Source organism: Mobula hypostoma, chromosome 25, assembly GCF_963921235.1.
Source record: "Mobula hypostoma chromosome 25, sMobHyp1.1, whole genome shotgun sequence".
NCBI lineage: Eukaryota > Metazoa > Chordata > Chondrichthyes > Myliobatiformes > Myliobatidae > Mobula > Mobula hypostoma.
In genome coordinates, this window is record NC_086121.1 from 11,305,365 (window position 1) to 11,326,442 (window position 21,078).

The window sequence follows — 21,078 nt, forward strand, 5'->3', positions numbered from 1 at the left end:
GCCAGCTCCACTCTTTTAATGGTGTCGCTGAGCTGGATGTAAAGGGTTAAACAAAGCTTGTGGCTTCCTTTGTTTGACTATGATCCCTATGTCATACATCACTACACAAAACGGATGAATGAACTGAATTTATATCAGTTCACTATATAGCCAGGGCTTTTCCCTTTGGAGTAAAAGAGACAACTTGATAGCTGTGTGTAAGATTATGAGAGGCATAGAGGGAGTGGACAGCCAGCACCTCTTTCCGAGGAGGGCAGCAGCTAATAGCAGAAGACATCTCTTTTAGGTAACTGGAGGAAAGTGACAGAAGTAGGGTTTTTCACTGTATTTAAAACTATTTAAAGAGTATGGTACTATAATCATGTAATAAATAACAGCAGAACAGCAGTCAATTGGTAGACCATTCATCATCATCATCATTATGTGCTGTGGCGTGTGACGTGGGCAATCATGGTCCTTTCATGAACATGATTGTTCATGGCAAATTTTTCTACAGAAATGGTTTGCCATTGCCTTCTTCTGGGCGGTGTCTTTACAAGATGGATGACTCCAGCCATTGTCAATGCTCTTCAGAGATTGTCTGCCTGGTGTCAGTGGTCGCATAACCGGGACTTGTGATCTGCACCGGCTGCTCATACGACCATCCACTACCTGCTCCCATAGCTTCATGTGACCCTGATCGGTGGGGGGGGGGGTGGGTGGGTTAGGAAAGCAGGTGCTACACCTTGCCCAAGGGTGACCTGCGGGCTAGTGGAAGGAAGGAATGCCTTACACCTCCTTTGGTAGAGATGTATCTTCATCCCGCAGTTCACCATAGACTGCTAGTTCTCACAAAATAATTTTGTTACTGGATTTAAAGATGTTAAGATGTTGAATGAAGGGATGTCAGAGGTAGGCTTTTTACATGGAGAGAATTGGGTGCCTGGAACTTATCAACATCTGGTTTAAATATACCCAATGACTTGGTCTCTACAACTGTCTGTGTCAATGAATTCCACAGATTCACCACCCTCTGGTTAAAGAAATTCCTTCTCATCACTGTTCTAAAAGGGTGTTCCTCTCCTGGTCTTGGACTCACATCCTCGGCACATCCACTCTTTCTTGGCCTTTCAATATTCGATAGGTTTCAATGAGATCCCCCCCCCCAATTCTTTCTTTCTTTTCAAATCTTTTTATTATTATTATCCAAAATTAACAAGAGTACATCGAAGTAGGCAACACTTACAATGTCTCAAGAAAAAAAAAACATTGTTTTAAAGATTGAAAAAATTTTGGTGACAAAAAAAAAGAGAAATAAAACCCCTACTAAGCAAGGAAAAGTGAGGGAAAAAAACCCATTAGGTGTTCAACCCTGGAGCCAGGCATCATACAAAAAGCTTCTAAAGATAAACATCAAACCGCCAGCAAGAAAAAAAATGTACCAAAAATTTACAATTAGATCATGGAGGAAATCTATCAATTAACTCAAATGATAGTAACGAGCAACTGAACCCCATCTTTTCTCAAAATCAAACATAGGTTCAAAAGTTCGACTTCTAATTTTTTCCAAACTAAGACATAGCATCACTTGAGAGAACCATTGTGACAAAATGGGAGCTGATGTATCCTTCCACTTCAACAAAATGGCCCTTCTAGATATCAATGTAACAAATGCAATAACACGTTGGTCAGACAAAGAGATACCGCGGATATTTTGAGGAATAATTCCAAAAAAGCACAGCTAATTTGCTAGGTTGTAAATTAGTTTTAAGTGCTTTAGAAATTGTAGAAAAAGCTGACTTCCAGAACTGTTGCTGTATAGAACAAGACCAAAATATGTGTGTCAGTGTAGCTGTCTCAGTTTTACATCTATCACAATAACTATCAACATTAGGAAACATTTTAGACAATCTCTCCTTCGTCAAATAGTAACGATGTACAATTTTAAATTGAATCAGAGAATGACTAGCACAGATAGAAGAAGAATTAACCAACTTCAGAATCCACGTCCAGTCCTCCGTCATAAAAGTCAAATTAAGTTCCTTTTCCCAATCTTGTTTAATCTTAAATAAAGGACGCTTATCCCACTGTAATAGTAGATTATAAATTCTTCCAATGGAAGCCTTCATCAAATGGGTTCATACTCGTAATAGTATCTAACAGGTCGGCATCCAAAATGTAAGGAAAATTACTTAAATATTTTTGTAAGAAATGTCTAACTTGAAGGTATTGTAAAAAGTGTGAGTATGAAAGAGAATATTTATCAATTAATTGTTCAAAGGACATCAGTCTATCTTCTTTAAATAAATCCAGAAAAGAATTAATACCTTTATTTTTCCAAAGTAAAAAAATTGGATCACTCAAAGAAGGCTTAAAAATTAATTTCGATAAATTAAACTACAAAGTTTAAATTTTTTAAGATTAAGAAAATTACGGAACTGGAGCCAAGTTTGTAAAGAATGCTTAATCACAGGGTATAAATTTAAATTAGCAACTTTAGCTAATTGTATAGGTAAAGCAGCTGCTCACCACCCCCCACCCATTCTTTTAAACTCCAGCGAGAACAGGTCTAATGTCATCAAATCCTCCTCACATGTTAACCCTTCATTCCCGGGATTATTCTTGTGAACCTCCTCCAATGTCAGCACATCCTTTTTTAGATAAGGGGGCCAAAACGGCTCACAATATCTGGCTGCACCACCTCTGGCAGCTCATTCTATTTACCTACTTTCCTCCGCGTGGAAAATGTGCCTTTCACACCCACCTAAATCTTTCCCCTTTCAGCTTAAACTGAAGCTCTCTGTTGACTGTTCTATGCTGGGGAAAAAGAACAATGACTATCTACCTATATATACTCCTCATAATTCCATATACCCCTCAGCCTCCTTCCATCCAGGGAAAACTGTCCCAGCCTACGTAATCTCACTTTTTAACATAAACCCACCAATTCTGGCAGCATTCCTCTGAACCTTTTCTGCATCTTCTAATTGGTAATGTTTATTTATGGACTGGAAAGCATCTAGTCAAAGAGCATACGATTACTCAGTAGGTCAGACAGCAGCCATGGAGAGAAGTAGTTATCCTTTCAGCCAATGACTGAAATAAGTACAAAGAGACAATTTTACATAGGACCCTTCCAAAGTATGCCTCAGCTGTTGAAATACATTTATATTTTACTGATGTTAAAACCACTTGGAGCGCTGGCACTAAGGAATGTTGCAGTCAGTCTATTAACTGCTAGCACCCACAAGATAAGAGTTTAGTAACCGGATTAAAAGAGTTGAAAGAAGGATAACTTTTGGAAATATTTGAAATAATTCCCTGCCCTCCGGTTAAATGAGATGACAAGATTGTTTTTTTAATGTTCACCTGTTAGAGGACAGGGCCTTGGTACAAGATCTTGTCTAACATTGCACAGAACTCCAGAAGAGTTGGTTTATGGCAAGGGATGGATTTGAACCCACAACTTTCCGAGCCACAGCAGTTAGACTATGACACGGTAGCGTAATGTTAGCACAACGCCTTACAGTGCCGGCGACCTGGGTTCAATTCCCGCCACTGACAGTAAAGAGTTTGTTTGTTCTTCCCGTGACAGGGTGGGTTTCCTCCAGGTGCTCTGGTTTCCTCCCACAGTCCAAAGACGTACTGGTTGGTAGGTTAATTGGTGATTGTAAATTGTCCTGTGATTAGAGAGGGTTAAATCAGGGTTGTTGGGCGGTCCAGCTCAAAGGGCCGGAAGGGCCCATTCTGTGCTGTAACTCAATAATAAAAAAATAGAACTCTTCCCTACCCCTGCTAATTGTTTCCAAGAATCCTCGAGCCTGACGGAATGAACATTGATTTCTTTAACTGCTGGTAATTTCTACCCCTCCGCCTCTCCTTTTTTCTGTTCTCCATTCAGGCTCCCCTCTTACCCCTTTTCCTCTCTTTACATGCCTATCGCCTCCCTTTTGGCACCCTTCCCATTTCTCCCACGGCCTACTGTGCTCTCCTATCAAATTCTTTCTTCTCCCAGCTCCTCACTTCGTCCCCTCCCCCATCCACCTGGTCTCACCTATCATCCGCTAGCCTATACTCCTTCTCACCCCCCCCCCCCCCCCCCCCTTCTTACTCTGGTTTCTTTCCCCTTCCTCTCCAGTCCTGATGCAGGGTCTCAGCCCAAAAGAGCAACTGTTTATTCCTGTCCATAGATGACCTGCTGAACTCCTCCACCATTTTGTGTGTGTGTGTGTGTGTGTGTTAGTTACTCTGGATTTCCAGCGTCTGCAGTATCTCTTGTGTTTATGCACCCACACCTACCCATTCTTGACATGTTGGGCTGCTGAAAGGAGTTTGATACATTATAGGTTTCATTAATCTTTAAAAAGAAATATGTACTGTACTTGTTTGCTTTCTCTTTTGTTTTCCCCTCAATAATCACTCTTGCTCTCTGCATTTGTTTTGCCCCCAGCTTTGCACAGCTTTCTTCTCTAATGACCTAATTTAAAAGTATCTTTTTCCCCGAATAATGAATTGTCACCAAATACTTGCAGAAGGGAGCTTCAATTTTTAATGAGTTGATAGCCTGCTGGAGCCATGATCAAAATCACAAGGGAAATACCAAACCACACAGAAAACAGATAATTAATCCAAGAACTAATCTGACCAAACATCATTTTCAAGTGGAGTCTTAATCAAGTAGAGTGCTTGCGAAGAAGTGGGTTTGAACAAGATGGACCACTTCTCACTAACCAGATTTTCTTTTCCCTCATTTAAAAAAGCCATGCGGACATATATTGTTTCAGAGTACAGTCAATTGTAACTGAGCAAATCTAGAAATCAAACTCCGGATGAACTTCAATGTGCTAATGCATGAGAGATAAATATTGGCCAAAATGGACAGCAGGATCACAAACCGGTGAAACTCTATAGATGCTGGAAATCCAAAGCAACACACACAAACCACTGGGGGAACTCAGCAGGCCAGGCAGTGTCTATGGAAAAGAGTAAACAGTTGATGTTTCAGGCCAACACCCTTCATCAAGACTGGAAAGTAAGTATCCCGATGAGGGATCTCAACCCTCATCAGGACTGTTTTCTTTCTCTTTTCATTTTCCCTCAATAATCACTCTTGCTCTTTGGATTTGTTCTACCTGCATCTCAATCAAGATGGTTGGAAAATCCACAAAAAGTTGTGGATATGGCCCAGTCCATCATGGATAAAGCCCTCCCAACAATTGAGTGAATTTGCGTGAAACGCTGATGCAGGAAAGCAGCATCCATCATTAGGGACCCCCACTACCCAGGCCACGCTCTCTTCTCACTCCTGCCATCAGGAAGAAGGTAGAGGACTCTCAGGACTCACACCACCGGGTTCAGAAACAGTTATTACCCCTCAACCATCAGGCTCTTGAACCAAAGGGGATAACTTCATTTAACCTCACTTGCCCAATCATTGACATATTCCCACACCAATGGACTCACTTTCAAGGACTCACTTTCTTGATATATATATAAATTAATCAATCAATCAATCAATTAATTAATTATTAATTCCTTCTTCATGTGTTTGCATAGTTTGTTGTCTTCTGCACTCTGGTTGAATGCCTAAGTTGGGCAGTCTTTCATTGATTCTGTTATGGTTACTTTTCTATAGATTTATTGAGTATTCCCGCAGGAAGACAAATCTCAGGGTTGTATATGGTGACGTCTACATACTTTAATAATAAATTGACTTTGAACTTTGTACAACTCCCACTGTTTCTCCTCCCATGGATGCCATACAGCCTGCTGACCGTTTCCAATACGTTTTTATGTTTTGATAATTATTTCAGATAAAGACAAAATATTTCCCCCGGTGCAGGGTCCTTAAAGAAGTGCTGACGATATTAGAAGTATATTCGGAGGGTCCTGGGTGCCCTTGTGCATGAATCTAGAGGATCGAAGAGCAGGAGAGCTGCTGCGTTCCGAATGTGCGTGCTCCAAGAACATTGGGTACAGGTACAATCTCACTACCTGGAACATACTGCACTTCCAACAAATGGAGCGCAGCAAACGTTCGCCAGATTGATTCATGGATGGCGGGTGGGTCATTCAAGGAGAGATTAAGTGCTCTAGGCTATTGAGTTTACAAGAATGGGAGGTGATCTCATTTGAGTCATGAAGCCACAGAGTACAGCAGCACAGAAACCAGGTCCTTTGGCCCATCTAGTGCCAAAGTTATTATGCCTACTATCATTGACCTGCACCTGGACCATACCCCTCCCATTCCTGTATTTATCCAAACTTTCCTTAAATGTTGAAATCAAACCTGCATCTATCACTTCCTCTGGCAGCTCGTTCCACACTCTCACCATCCTCTGAGTGAAGAATTTCCCCCCTCATGTTTCCCTTAAACATTTCTACAATAAGAGGAGAAGTGCTAGAAGTGCAAGAAAAGATGGTGCCAGAGGTTTTTCTAGAACCAGGTGGCTACGTCCAGTTCGTCTGTGCAACAGCTTATTTTCCTCTTTTCAAGGTGGCTGGGGTCCTGTCAGAGACCGTGATCTACAGCTACGGCTCAAACTACAGTTCTCCGTGAGCGGTGGGTTTTCGCACTGGCCATGCGGCCTGGCATTTCGGTATCTCCAGGTGCGGCCTGGAAGGTGTGTGCCTTCAGGGTGTGGCCCCGTAGACGAGCCGGTTCCTCATCAATGCCCGCTACTGAAGTGTCGTGGGAGACTGAAATATTGAGACAGCAGGCGGTGTGCGCTACTGTCAGACGAAGGCATCTGTAGTCGGGTGATTTTCTTTCTTTCTTGCTCTCTCTCTCTTTTGTGTGAATGAGAGCCTGTTGGTCCTTGAGCCGGAGGGCTTGGAGAGCTGGTCTCCCGCTCTCGTCGTTGCAGGAGTGATCTCTCTCTCCCTCGATGGTGACAGAGAGCCTGTCTGAGATACCGACAAATGGACAAATGCTAAAACCACTCAGCATCTGTGCAGAGTAAATCAGAAATAGTACTTCAATTTGATGATCATTCATGAAAAATGTTCCAATGAAAGGAGATTGGCCTAGAATCAGAATCAGAATCAGGTTTATAATCGCTGACATATGTTGGGAAATGTTATCTTTTGCGGAGCATTGCAGGGCAATACATTAAAAATACCACAAATTACAGTAAGAGTGTATAAAATATTACTTTAAATAGATAAAGTATTACTCTGTTCTCTTTCCACAGATGCTGACTGACCTACTGAGTGTTTCTAGCATTGCTTGTGTTTAGTTCTTCCTTAGTGCTTGGCCAATCCGGGAGCTTGGAGTTGACTACGGACGAGCAGCTGGTGACCAGTATCAATCTCAATATCGCAGCTGAGGAACTTAAGTTTGGGTAATTAAAGAAATATTTAACTTATATACAACTGAGATCCTGAGATTACTGAACTAATGTAAGAATGCACACTGCATTCTTAGAATGAGCTAAGAATTGGGCTTTAAATTCTATTTCTTAGAATTGGGCTAAAAATTGCATGAGCTGATGTAGCAGTCCTGTCGAAGGGTCTTGGCCCAGATGTGTCGACTATTCATTTTCCTCCGTAGATGCTGAGTTCCTACAGCGTTCTCTGTGTGTTGATGCATGAGTGCATTAGTTGTCTCTTGTCCAGGAAGAAAATGCACCAGCTTTACTAGACAGGCCCATGCATGGCTCCAGACTCACAATTAGTTGTGCAGTAACTGATTTCCAAATTGACAAACAAATCCCACAGGGATAGGAATAAATTCTGCCTCAGCTAACAACACCCACATCGTGCGAGTTAATAAAATGAATCTATCAACGTATAATGCAGTATTCATATCACATTACTCTCTGTGCTTGCTCCAATACAATGGTGACTATACTTCATTAGCGGTAAACTTTGAGATATGAAAGGTGAAGCAAGCTAAAAAAAAATCTTTCTACATCCACAAATGGGAAAAACAGCCAAAGTTCCCAGGGTGATTATTAAAAAGAATGAATTATTTTGTTACATTGAGATAGTCTTCAGCACAAGTGTGATGCTCATTAAACAGTGAGGGTTTTTGCTAATTAGACAGGTTAGTCAGTGCTCTCGGATCAGTAAATAACAGCAATCAGAGAGCAGGTAATTGTGAACTCACACAATGGGGCACTATGCTTCCTTCAACACCTAATAAGTTTAATCAGCGCTGAAGGGTTTGACACGGGCGTTCAGCTGTAAAATGCATTTGTGATTGCTGTTTTTATAATTAGTTTAATTGCAACATAACAACATATCTTGTTAAGCCTGCTCACAAAGGAACCAAGAAATCGGAGTAGGGTAGGCAACACGGCCCCTTCAATCCACTCCACCGATATTTCATAGATTCTTCAGATAGACGAAGGGGCTGTTTTGCTCATCGGTGTCCATGCTGGTTCTCAGAGTAATTCCATCATTCCCATTGCCTTTAATTCCCACAACCCACTGTCTCTTTTGTACCTCTTAACATCCACTCATCCTCCCATCAGCCACTTGTACTGGGATCAAGGATCGCCACCAACCAGAAAAGTTCTCCTTTATCCCACTCTTTGCCTTCTGCCAGCCATCCAGTCTGTTCATGTTAGTACCTCTTCTGTAATACAATGGTCTTGTATCTTGTTTAGCAGCTTGATGCGTGGCATCTTGACAAAAGCCTTCTGAAAATTCAAGTAAACAACATCCTTTGCTCATCCTGACTATTACTTCCTCAAAGAATTTCAACAAACTTCCTTAAGGAAACCATGCTTTCAAAGAGCTAGGACCAGCATAATGGCTGAAATAACTCCCAGACTGTAGTCTTTCAACCAGTCAGCATGAATATTCATTTCTCAAACTTGCAGCAAAATTGTCCCCTCCCCTCACTTTTTCTATTCTCCAAACTGGCTTCCCTCTTATCCCTTCTCTTCTCCTCAACTGTCTTTCGCCTTCCTCTGGTTCCCCTCCTCCTGCCCTTTCTCCCATGGTCCACTGCCCTCTCCCATCATATTGATCCCTCTCCAGCCCTTTACATTTCCACCTATCACCTCCCAGCTTCTCACTCCCCCCTCCCCCACTCACTTATCTTTCCCAACTTTACTAGGATCAAGGATCAAGATTTAACGGCTAACTTTCTTCGCTGTATACTTTTCAGTGTATTAGGTATTTGCTGTGCTGTGTTGGTCAGGGCACGACATGCAGCAAAAAACAACCTCAACAATTATAAATAATTATACAAAGTTAGAGGTTAAAATATGGATGTGGGCTAAAATGTGTATAAATACATAAATACCAGCATGCACTTATAAGGCAAACAGCATTATATAAAAAGTGGTTTGAATGTTTACAGTGCAGGGAAAGAGTGCCTTACACCTCCTTTGGTAGAGATGTATCTCCACCCTGCCACCCAGTGCAGTCATGGTGATAATAGAGAGAGGGGGCTGGGAGGGGCTAGGCAGAATGGTTGATCAGATTAATTGCATATAACCATATAACAATTACAGCATGGAAACAGGACATCTCGGCCCTTCTAGTCCGTGCCGAACTCTTACTCTCACCTAGTCCCACCGACCTGCACTCAGCCCATAACCCTCCATTCCTTTCCTGTCCATACAGCTGTCCAATTTAACTTTAAACAACAACATAGAACCTGCCTCAACCACTTCTGCTGGAAGCTCGTTCCACACAGCTACCACTCTCTGAGTAAAGAAGTTCCCCCTCATGTTACCCGTAAACTTTTGCCCTTTAACTCTCAACTCATGTCCTCTTGTTTGAATCTCCCCCACTCTCAATGGAAAAAGCCTATCCATGTCAACTTTATCAATCCCCCTCATAATTTTAAATACCTCTATCAAGTCCTCCCTCAACCTTCTACATTGCAAAGAATAAAAACCCAACTTGTTCAACCATGGGGGAAGAAACTTTCAAGATTTTTCTTTAGCGCGTCGCACCAGACAGTCAGCCATTCTTGTCTGGCGCGTGGTGTCAGGATTGGTCTCCTTTCAGATTAACCGGGTCACGATATGAACATTCTTGACTCGACCCTTTTTTTTAACGAGACTGAGTGGCTAGCTCGACGCTCAACCCGGCACGGATGGAAAGCGTGCTCGGGAGGTGGCCTGACTTGGATTCGAACTCGGGAGCCTTAGCTCCGGAGTCCGGCGCTGATGCCATTGACTTCGTGACTTTTAAGATGGGAAAGAGGTAATTAACCCAACGACAAGCATGTCTTTGGGATGTGGGAGGAAATTGGAGTACCCAAGAGAAACCAACACAGTTACAGGGTGTTCTTTGGTTTGGTTTACCGTTGTTGCCCCATGTACCAAGATACAGTGAAAAGCTTAAGTTTGCATAACATCCAATCAGATCATGCCATGCATAAGTACATTGAGGAAGAAAACAGTAAACGGAATGCAGAGAATGGTGTTACAGCCACAGAGTAATTGCACTGCAGGTAAACAAGTTCACGGAACATGATGAGGGTGACTGGGAGGTTGAGGGTTTATGTTTGGTGCATGAGAGTCTGATAACAATGGGTGAATGTACAGATCCACACAGATAGCATGGAATTGGATCTAGGTCAGTGAAGGTGTGGGACACTGGCACTAAGCCGTGTCTCTCATGGTCTGTTCACTTTCCCAAATCATCTGCCTCTGCCCTGGGTCTTCAGTGGATATGAATGGAATGACGGGAAGAACATCAGATACTGCTGGGAGATCAGTAACTCCTGGAAGACCGACTTTTCGCCTTCCTGAAACTTGTTGGGTCTCCCAGCACAGCAAGAAGTTCATAAGGGAATGCCGTCAACTGGCACATCCTGGGCGGCAGCAGTACGTGCCGAGGGATGCACTGAAGCTCGGTGGGGAAGCACCACAGTCTAGTGTTCTACAACCACCGGACAGGGTGGAGCTGGGTCAGGTGGGGCAGGACCATAACCTTGTGCTCTTCTGCGACTGAACACTGAGTGACTGGAATCGGGTGCTGAAGCCCCTCAAACAAGGGGTGTTCTGCCTTTCGGGCTATTGGTTTGCTGTTACATCCAGCTTTTATTTTGAAATGAACAGTTTCAGATCTCTATTAGGCCACTTCCTATGCAGTCAGGAAGTAGGAAGTAGGAAAGCACATTGGCTGGCAGAAGGCCAGAGGTTTATGTGAGGAGTGAAAGAAGTTTCTATCTAAAACCGTCCTGCTGTTTCCGCAGCAGAAGCATTGCCTTTTCACTTCTTGTTCACTATATCATGCCATTGAGTCTGCAATAAAACCAAGAAGCTAGGAGGCTATACCCTGACTCTCTTGTCATTTTTGAACGGAGTTTGGCTGACTGTCTCGTTGATGTTACAACACGCCATCGAGGGCAGTAGAAGGATGTTTCACCCCAGAGGGCCACAGGATGGCATTAAGTATAGAAGTGTGTTCATACTATCAAATGATACTCAGTGAGTCCTTTTATTTAATAAATTGCTTCGTTGGTTTCGCTCACCTCCTATCGCACAGCCCAGAGACATACACTCAGTGGCCACTTTATTAGGTACACCTGTACACCTGCTCATTAATGCAAAATCTAATCAGCCAATCACGTGGCAGCAACTCAATGCATAAAAGGATGCAGACATGGTCACGAGGTTCACTGGTTGTTCAGACCCAGCATCAGAATGGGGAAGAAAAGTGTTCTAAGTGACTTTGACAGTGGGATGATTGTTGGTGCCAGGCGGGATGGTTTGAGTATCTTAGAGACTGCTGATCACCCGTGATATTCATGCAGGTGATCAGTAGTTTCTAAGATACTCAAACCAACGGTGCCTAGCGTTTACAGAAAAAACTATATATTTACAGAGAAAAACAGTGCGTAAAACAGAAATCATCCAGTGAGCAGCAGTTCTGTAGGTGAAAATGCCTCGTTAATGAGAAACGTCAGAGGAGAATGGCCAGACAGGTTCAGGCTGACGGGAAGGCGGCAGTAACTCAAATAACCACACGTTACAACCCTGGTCTGCAGAAGAGAGACGCTGAATGCACAACAATTTGAACCCTGAAGCAGACGGGCTACAGCAGCAGCAGAAAGCCATGAACGTACACTCGGAACGTACACTTCAATAGCTACAGGAGGTACCTAATAAAGTGGCCACTGAGTGTGTATTAATATCCTAACACCGCTCTATAAGGTTTGAAGACAAACCTAATAATAATCTACCCTTGTAATGCATCTAGATTGTGTTTGTTGTGTACTTACTCGTGGGGATCACTGAGAGAGTTTGAGGTAAAAATCTTCACAGTGGAGACTCAAGTACCCACAGTCAGTGGGGAACAAAGATTTAACACACTACTGTGGTGTTACTTTATCCGCTGTCAGAAAGGATTTAAAATAAGTCGATTAACACCAGTATTAAAGCAGCTTTGATCTGAAAATACCAAATATCTGACCTTGAGTTATCAAACACTGCCTGGAAGGCTGCTGCAAGGGGATTTAGGTGTCATTTTCATTGTGTGTGAACACATCATGGAAAATGAAATTGGAGGGCTGTGGGAAAGAACACATGGGATAGAAATAAATAGATAGTTCTTTCATAAGACAAGGGGGCAGAATTAGGCTTTTCAGCCCATCAATTGTGCTCTGCAATTTGATTGTGGCTGCTTTATTTTCCCACTCAATCCCATTCCCCTGCCTTCTGCCTGTAACCTTTCACGCCCTTACTAGTCAAGAACGTACCAACTTCCGCTATAAACTTGGCCACATCAACCAATTCATTGACGTATAACACGCAAAGTAGCGTACCCAACACCGACCTCTGCGGAACACCACTAGTCACCGGCAGCCAACCAGAAAAGACCCCCTTTATTCCCATTCTATGCCTTCTGCCAGCCACCCAATCATCCGTCATTTTAACATTTTTCCTATAATACCATGGACCTATATTTTGTTTTGCAGCCTCACATGTGACCCTTGTCAACGGCCTTCTGAAAATCCAAGTACAAAACATCCACCGATTCTACTTTGTGTATTCTGTCTGCTATTTCCGCAAAGACTCGTCAGGCAGTATTTCCCTTTAGGAAACCCATTCTTTGAAAGAGCTAGGATCAGTGTAATGGGCCAGGTGTCTACTGCTCTGATTCTGGTTTTGGCTGGTATAACTCCCAGACTATAATCTTTCAACCTGACACCATGTACATTGATTAATCTAACTTCCAGTAATTCCTTCCCTCTTCCCCTTCTCTCTATTTTTATTCTTCTTTCTGGCTCCCCTTTTACCCCTTCTCCCCCTTCTCCTTACCTCACCTGCCCATCATCTCTCCCTAGTGCCTTTCCTTCTTCCTTTTCTCCCACAGTCCACTCTGCTCTCCCATCAGATTCCTTCTTCTTCAGCCCTTCATCTTTTCCACCTATCACCTCCCAGCCCCTACTCATCTATCTTTCTGCTCACCTATCACCTGCTAGCTTGTATTCTTCCTCCACCCAATTTTTTATCCTGGCTTTATCCCCCTTCCTTTCCAGTCCTGATCTATGTTGCGGCTCCTTTGGAAAGTTTCTCCAAGGTATTCCGAAGACGTTTTCTTCCACAGTTTAATGGGAGTTCTGTGAGATCCTCGCTCTCTGTTACCCCTTTATAACATCATCATGAATCTATCCTGCACCCTCTCTCGCTCCATGACATCCTTCATGGGGACCGGACTGCACAAAGTCCTCGAAGTAAGGTTTCACCAGCGTCCTGTACAGCTTTCCAGAGAAGACGTGAGCTCTGGTTGCCATGTCAACTAATGAACCGTCCTCACCTCCAGCTTATTTGACGCTTCGTTCTTGACGTGCCGAAGGTTACTCCTCGTGTGGGCGTACACGTCCACCAAGGGCTCTTCCGCCGGGGGATGTGGCGCCGGGTAGCAGGGCGGAGGTGGCGGTGGCTGAGATGTCGCTGGGGGAGACGGAGCCGGGAACATAGGAGGTGGTGGAAGAGCTTTGTTCCCAGATGCCTGGTTTTCCTGAGGGTTCACCTCCGGATTCAGCATGTCCATGTAAGTGTCCATGTCTGTATTCACCGATGGCCCTGGGAACAAGGAAGTTCAATCAGAATCCAAGGAAAACATTGGAAATCTTGGGAAGCAAAATCAGGCCAAAAAACTTCTGTTTGCAAGGAGAATCCACTGGTTGTATTAATGAATCTTAAGAAGGAGTGTTGCAAAAATTGCCATGCAATAAAAGTAAAAATTGCAAGAAATACTCAGCAGGTCCGACTCTCTCTCTCTCTCCCTCCCTTTGTCTCTGTTGGTCTCTGTCTCTATCTTTCTCACTCTTGCCCTCCCCCATAGATATCCCAGGACATTCAGTCTGTTTCAGATTTATATCATTTGCAGTTTTTTTGTGCTTCATAATCATTGTGCAGCTTGTAACATTACAGGTGATTCCTCAGAGGCGCGAGAGGTCCTGCAGGTGCTGGACACCTTCAGCGACGCGCACAAAATGTTGAAGGAACTCAGCACATCAAGCAGCACTTATGGAGGGAAATAAGCAGTCCATCGGGACCTGATGAGAGGTCTCGGCCTGAAACACACACTGTTGGTCCATCTCCCTGGGTGCAGCCTCACCTGCTGATTTCCTCCAGCATTCCGTGTGTGCCATGTGGTTGAGAATGTTTTGGAGTGTGCTGAGATCAGAAAAACTGCTATATAAATGCAAAGCTGCTCTTTTCTTTCCTTCCCAAATATAAATGTGGAAGTCATCTTACCTGCCCATCATCTCCCTCTGGAGTCCCTCCTCCTTCCCTTTCTTCTACGGTCAACTGTCCTCTCCAATCAGATTCTTTCTTCTTCAGCCCTTTACCTTTTCCACCTATCACCTCCCAGCTTCTTGCTTCATCCCCCTCCCCCACCAACCCCCAACTCACCCACCTTCACCTGGTCTCACCTGTCACCTGCCAGGTTATTCGTCTCCCCCTCTCCCTACCTTCTTATTCCGGATTCTGTCCCCTTCCTTTCCAGTACTGATGAAGGGTCTCAGCACCACCCCCCCAAAAAAAAATCAACTGTTTATTCCTCTCTGTAGATACTGCCTGACCTGCTCAGTTCCTCCACCATTTTGTGTGCGTGTTGCCGACAATCAATTAGACTCAATTAATTATATGATTGAGCGGGCATCAGGATTTGTACATTTGTAAATCAGCCTTGCTCACCAGAGGCCAACAGCTGGTCACAGAATGAGCAATCTCATAAAGGAGACCTTTCATCTCATATTCTTGATATTTGTTGATTTTTTTTTGCTTCCTTTTGAACTTGCACAGTGTGTTGCCTATTGCAGACTGGTTGTTTGTCCGTAACGTGTGGTATCTTTCAGTAATTTTGTAGTGTTTCTTTGTATTTACTGTGAATGCCCGCATGAAAATGAATCTCAGGGTTGTATATGGTGGTGTATATCTACACTGATAATAAATTTACTTTGAACTTTGAGACTGCAAGACGAGCAGACGAGCAGTGGGAATCATGCTGGGTGCAAAAATCACGTTCTCCCCCCTTCCCCACTAGCAGACCTCCAGTGAATCAAGGGCTGTGATGTGATCTTCTCTCATCAAACCGCCAATACTGATGTTAACCGAGGAACAGAATCCACCCCCACCCCCCATCACAGAGGAGGGATGAAGAAGAAATCCAGCAAGGAAAAGAGAAAACCCCTTTCGCAATTATGTCGCTCATTAAAGCAACACATTTTCTCTGTCATTTTAAAAACTTGAAGCAGAACATAAGCATTTTCAGATTTGATGCCACCAATATTTGAAGCTGCATCTGTTTTTTTATGGATCATAAAACAGTACAGGCCCTTCGGCCCACAATATTCTGCCTACCTGTATAAACCTACTAACCCTTCCCTCCTACACAACTCATTACCCTACATGTTTTTTTATATATCTATGAGACTATCTGTGACATGAGAAATTCTGCCAATGCTGGAAATCTGGAGCAACACACACAAAATGCTGGAGGGACTCAGCAGGTCAGGAAGTATCGATGTTTCAGACCGAGATCTTTCATTAGGACTGGAAAGGGAGGGGGAAAGTGACACAATAAAATGGTGGGGGGTGGGGAGGGAAGGAAGACTAGCACTGGTGAGGCCAGGTGGGTGGGAAAGGTGAAAGGCCAGAGAGGAATGAATCTAATAGGGGAGGAAAGTGGACCATAGGAGAAAGGGAAGGAGAAGGGGGCTCAGGGGGGAGGTGAGAAGAGGCAGGAATCCAGAGTGAGGAACAGAGAAAGAGGGGATGGGGGGAGGGAATTTTTCCCCCGGAATGAGAAATTGATATTCATACCATCAGGTTAGAGGCTGCCCAAGCAGAATACAAGACCATAAGACCATAAAACATAGCAGCAGAATTAGGCCATTTGGCCCATCGAATTTGCTCCACCGTTTAATCACAGCTGGTCCATTCCCCCCCTCCTCAGCCTTCTCTCTGTAACCTTCGATGCTGTGTCCAATCAAGAACCTATCAAGGCTTGCCTTAAATACACCCAACGACCTGGCCTCCACAGCTGCCTGTGATAACAAATTCCATAAATTCACCACCCTCGGGCTAAAGAAATACTCAACATCTCTTTTAAATGGACACCCCTTTATCCTGAGGCTGTGCCCACTTGCCCTAGACTCCCCCACCATGGGAAACATCCTTTCCACATCTACTTTGTCTAGGCCTTTCAACATTTGAAAGGTTCAATGAGATCATCCCTCATCCTTTTAAATTCCAGCAATGACAGACCCAGAGCTATCAAACATTCCTTGTATAATAACTCTTTCATTCCCGAAATCTCCTTGTGAACCTCCACTGGACCCCCTCCGATGCCAGCACATCTTTTCTTAAATGAATAGCCCAATACTGTTCACAATACTCAAGGTGAGGCCTCACCAGTGCCTTATAAAGCCTCAGCATCACCTCCCTGCTCTTGTATTCTGGACCTTTTGAAATGAATGCTAACATGGCATTTGCCTTCCTCACCACAGACTCAACCTTGGATTTTCAGAAGGCCTTTGACAAGGTGCCGCACATGAGGCTGCTTAGCAAGATAAGAGCCCGTGGAATTACAAGGAATTTACTAGCATAGGTGGAGTGTTAGCTGATTGGCAGAAAACAAAGAGTGGGAAGAAAGGGATCCTATTCTGGCCGGCTGCCAGTTACCAGTGGAGTTAAATGGGGGTCGGTGTTGGGTGGGACCACTGCTTTTTACGATGTATGTCGTACTACGGTATTAATGGATTTGTGGCTAAATTTGCCAATGATACAAAGATAAGTGGAGGAGCAGGTAGTGTTGAGGAAACAAAGAGCCTGCAGAGAAACTTAGATAGTTTAGGGGAATGGGCAAAGAAGTGGCAAATAAAATACAATGTTGGAAAGTGTATGGTCATGCACGTTGTTGGAAGAAATAAATGGGCAGACTATTACCTAGATGGGGAGAGAATTCAAAATGCAGAGATGCAAAGGGAATTGGGAGTCCTTATGCAGGATACCCTAAAGGTTAACCTGCAGGGTGAGTCAGTGGTGAAGAAGGCAAATGCAATGTTGGCATTCATTTCTCGAGGAATAGAATATAAGAGCAGGGATGTGATGTTGAGGCTCTATAAGGCACTTGTGAGACCACACTTGGAGTATTGTGTGCAGTACTGGGCTCCTTATTTTAGAAAGGATATACTGACATTGGAGAGGGTTCAGAGAAGATTCACGAGAATGATTCCAGGAATGAAAGGGTTACCGTATGAGGAACATCTGGCAGCTCTTGGGCTGTATTCCCTGGAGCTCAGGAGAATGAGGGAGGATCTCATAGAAACATTCCTTATACTAAAAGGCCTGAACAAATTAGATATGGCAAAGTTATTTCCCATGGTAGTGGATTCTAGGACAAGAGGACATGACTTCAGGATTGAAGGACATCCATTTAGAACAGAGATGCAGAGAAATTACTTTGGTCAGAGGGTGGTAAATCTGTGGAATTAGTTGCCACGAGCAGCTGTGGAGGCCAAGCTATTGGGTGTATTTAAGGCAGAGATAGATTGGTTCTTGATTAGCTGGGGCACCAAGGAGTATGGGGAGAAGGCAGAGGAGTGGGGATGACTGGAATAATTGGATCAGCCCATGACTGAATGGTGGAGCAGACACGATGGGCTGAATGGCCCGCTTCTACTCCTATATCTATAGTCTTATGGTCTAAGTTAACCTTCTGGTTGTCCTACACAAGAACTCCCAAGTCCCTTTGCATCTCAGATTTTTGGATTTTCTCCTCATTTAGAAAATAGTCTGCACATTTATTTCTACTACCAGTGTGCTTGACAATGTGTTTTCCAAAATTGTATTTCATTTGCTACTTTCTTGATCATTCTCCTAATTTATCCAAGTCCTTCTGCAGCCTACCTGTTTCCTCAACACTTCCTGCCCCTCCACCAATCTTTGCATTGTCTGCAAACTTAGCAACAAAGCCATCTATTCCATCATCTAAACCATTGATGTACAGCATAAAAAAAGTGGTCCCAACACCAACCCCTGAGGAACACCACTAGTCACCGCAGTCAATCAGAAAAGGATCCTTTTATTTGCACTTGCTGCTTCTTACCAATCAACCAATGCCCTAACCATGCCAGTAACTTTCCTGTAATACCATCGGCTCTTAACTTGGTAAGCACCCTCATGTGTGGCAGCTGGCCAAAGGCCTTCTAGAAGTCCAAATATACAAAATCCACTGAATCCCCTTTACCTTTCCTATGTGTAATCTCCTTAAAGAATTCCAACAGATTTATCAGGCACGATTTTCCCTGAAAGAAACCATGCTGACTATGTCCTACCTTGTTTTGTGTCACTAAGTACTCCTTCACCCTGAGGGTGGCCTCACTGTGACACAAGAGGACGCCATGGACCAACATTGCAGAACGAGAATGGGAATTGGAATTAAAATGTTTGGCCACCAGGAAGATCTGCTTTTGGCGGATGGAGTGGAGGTACTTGTCAAAGCAGTCCCCCAATTTACGGCAAGTCTCAGTATGTAGAGGAGGCAGAATCTTCTAAATATCTGTATTGTATCAGCCTCTATCACCAGTGTGTTCCACACACCCACCACTTTCTGTATAAAAAGCCTAACTCTGACATCTCCCGTTAACATTTTGTTTTGACTCTCGGCAGCTTTACAAATGCTTGGCACAGGATGTGGAGATCCCCATTCTGAGATGTTGGATCAGATGAACCTCGAGGCCCTGGGTGCCATCTAGTGGAACTACCCGAACCTTCATTTGTCCGCAACCCTTCTGTGATAGAGTCAAAATGGAACTTGCAACTTGCTTCCTCACCCTTCAAACCTGAAGCAATTTCAAAAAAACCTAACTATTACAATTTGCGAGAAGATCAGGACCTCAGCATAAATGAAATATTTCTATTTTTTAATTAAAAAACCCTCCCTTGTTGAGTTAATCAAATCTCTCAGGTAACATTCAAGTTGCTCTCAAGCACAGAACCTGGTTGAACCTAAAATATGATAGAGCATGTAATGTTTCTCACTACCACTAGATGGAGACAGTGCCCCACTAACAAACCAAAAGCAGCCATTCTACAGGTCTGAATAACACACAATAAGAGTAACCCAGTGTGACAGCAGTCTTGGCCCGAAACCTTGACTGGTTTTCCCTTTCTACAGATGCTGCCAGACCTACTGAATTCCTCCAGCGCTTTGTGTGTGTTGCTCTGTTTTTTCCCCTATTGGCAGAATGTCTTGTGTTTATAGGATGACGGGGTGGAGATACGTCTCTATCAAAGGAAGTGAAGGGCACTCCTTCCCTCAGCTAGCCTACGTCACCTTTGGGCAAGGTGTAGCATCTGCTTAGCCTCCCCGATCAGGATCACGTGAAGCCACAGGAGCAGGTGGTGGATGGTCGTATGAGTATCTGGTGCATATCACAAGTCCTGGTTATGTGACTACTGACGCCAGTCAGACAATCTCTGAAGAGTATTGATAATGGCTGGGGTCACTCGTCTTGTAAAGACACTGCCCAGAAGAAGGCAATGGCAAACCACTTCTGTAGAAGCACTTGCCAAGAACAATCATAGTCATGGAAAAATCATGATTGCCACGTCATATGACATGGCACACAGGGAGTGCACTTGTGTTTATGCTGTGGTCACAGAAGTTGGCCTCACACTCCGGAAGTCCACATTAGGTACACCGTGGGAAGCCTTAAATCATAGCTACCATCATGCAAGAGGTACGGGAGCCTGAAATCCCAAACCTTCAGATTCCAGAACAGCTACATCCCTTCAACCAGTCATTTCTTGAACTAATCTGCACAACCCTCACCTATTAGCAACACTGTGACCATTTTGAGCACTTTCCCAATACAATGTAGTTTGCTTGTTTTTGATCTAATTGTGTTCTGTCTTGCACCATTTATATACAAATAATGCTTTCCTTCTGAGCATTGTGCCCCTATGTGCCTGCAACGCTACCCGTGAGTAAGTTTTTCATTACACCTCTGTCACCAACATCATCATTATGTGCTGTGCTGTATGACGTAATCATTATGTGCCGTGCTGTATGATGTAATCATTATGTGCCGTGCTGTATGATGTAATCATTATGTGCCATATTGTATGACATCATCATTATCTGCCATGTCGTATGATGTGGGTGATCATGGTCTTTCTATTGACCATGATTGCACTTGGCAAGTGCTTCTACAGAAGTGGTTTGCCATTGCCTTCTTCTAGGCAGTGTCTTTACAAGATGGATGACCCCAGCTATTATCAATACACTTCAGAGATTGTCAGTGGTCGCATAACCAGGACTTGTGATATGCACCAGCTGCTCATACGGCCATCTACCATCTGCTCCCATGGTTTCATGTGACCCTGATCGGGGTGGGGGTGGGGGGGGCTAGGCTTGTGCTACACCTTGCCCGAGGGTGATCTGCAGGGTAGTGGAGGGAAGGACCCCCTTACTCCTCTTTTGGTAGAGACGAATCTCCACCCCACCACACACAAGCATGCACCCACTTCCATACATGACCATTAACCTGATTTTGACCTGGTTCAACCTCAAGAGTACCCTGAGGTAGAAAATTCCAAAGATTCCTCACCCTCCATGGAAATGAATTCCTCCACATCTCTCACTTAAATGCCTGATGACTTCCCC

General features: G+C 43.8%; 1 protein-coding gene across 1 annotated transcript in view; it reads right to left on the reverse strand.

The window, feature by feature from the left end:
- Positions 1-21,078, reverse strand: part of espn (espin) — a 200,799-nt gene that overhangs the window by 108,187 nt on the left and 71,534 nt on the right. Inside the window, exon 7 of the mRNA XM_063032821.1 lies at positions 13,711-13,979. Within this exon, the coding sequence (XP_062888891.1) occupies positions 13,711-13,979 (269 nt within the window). The remainder of the gene's footprint in view (positions 1-13,710; positions 13,980-21,078) is intronic.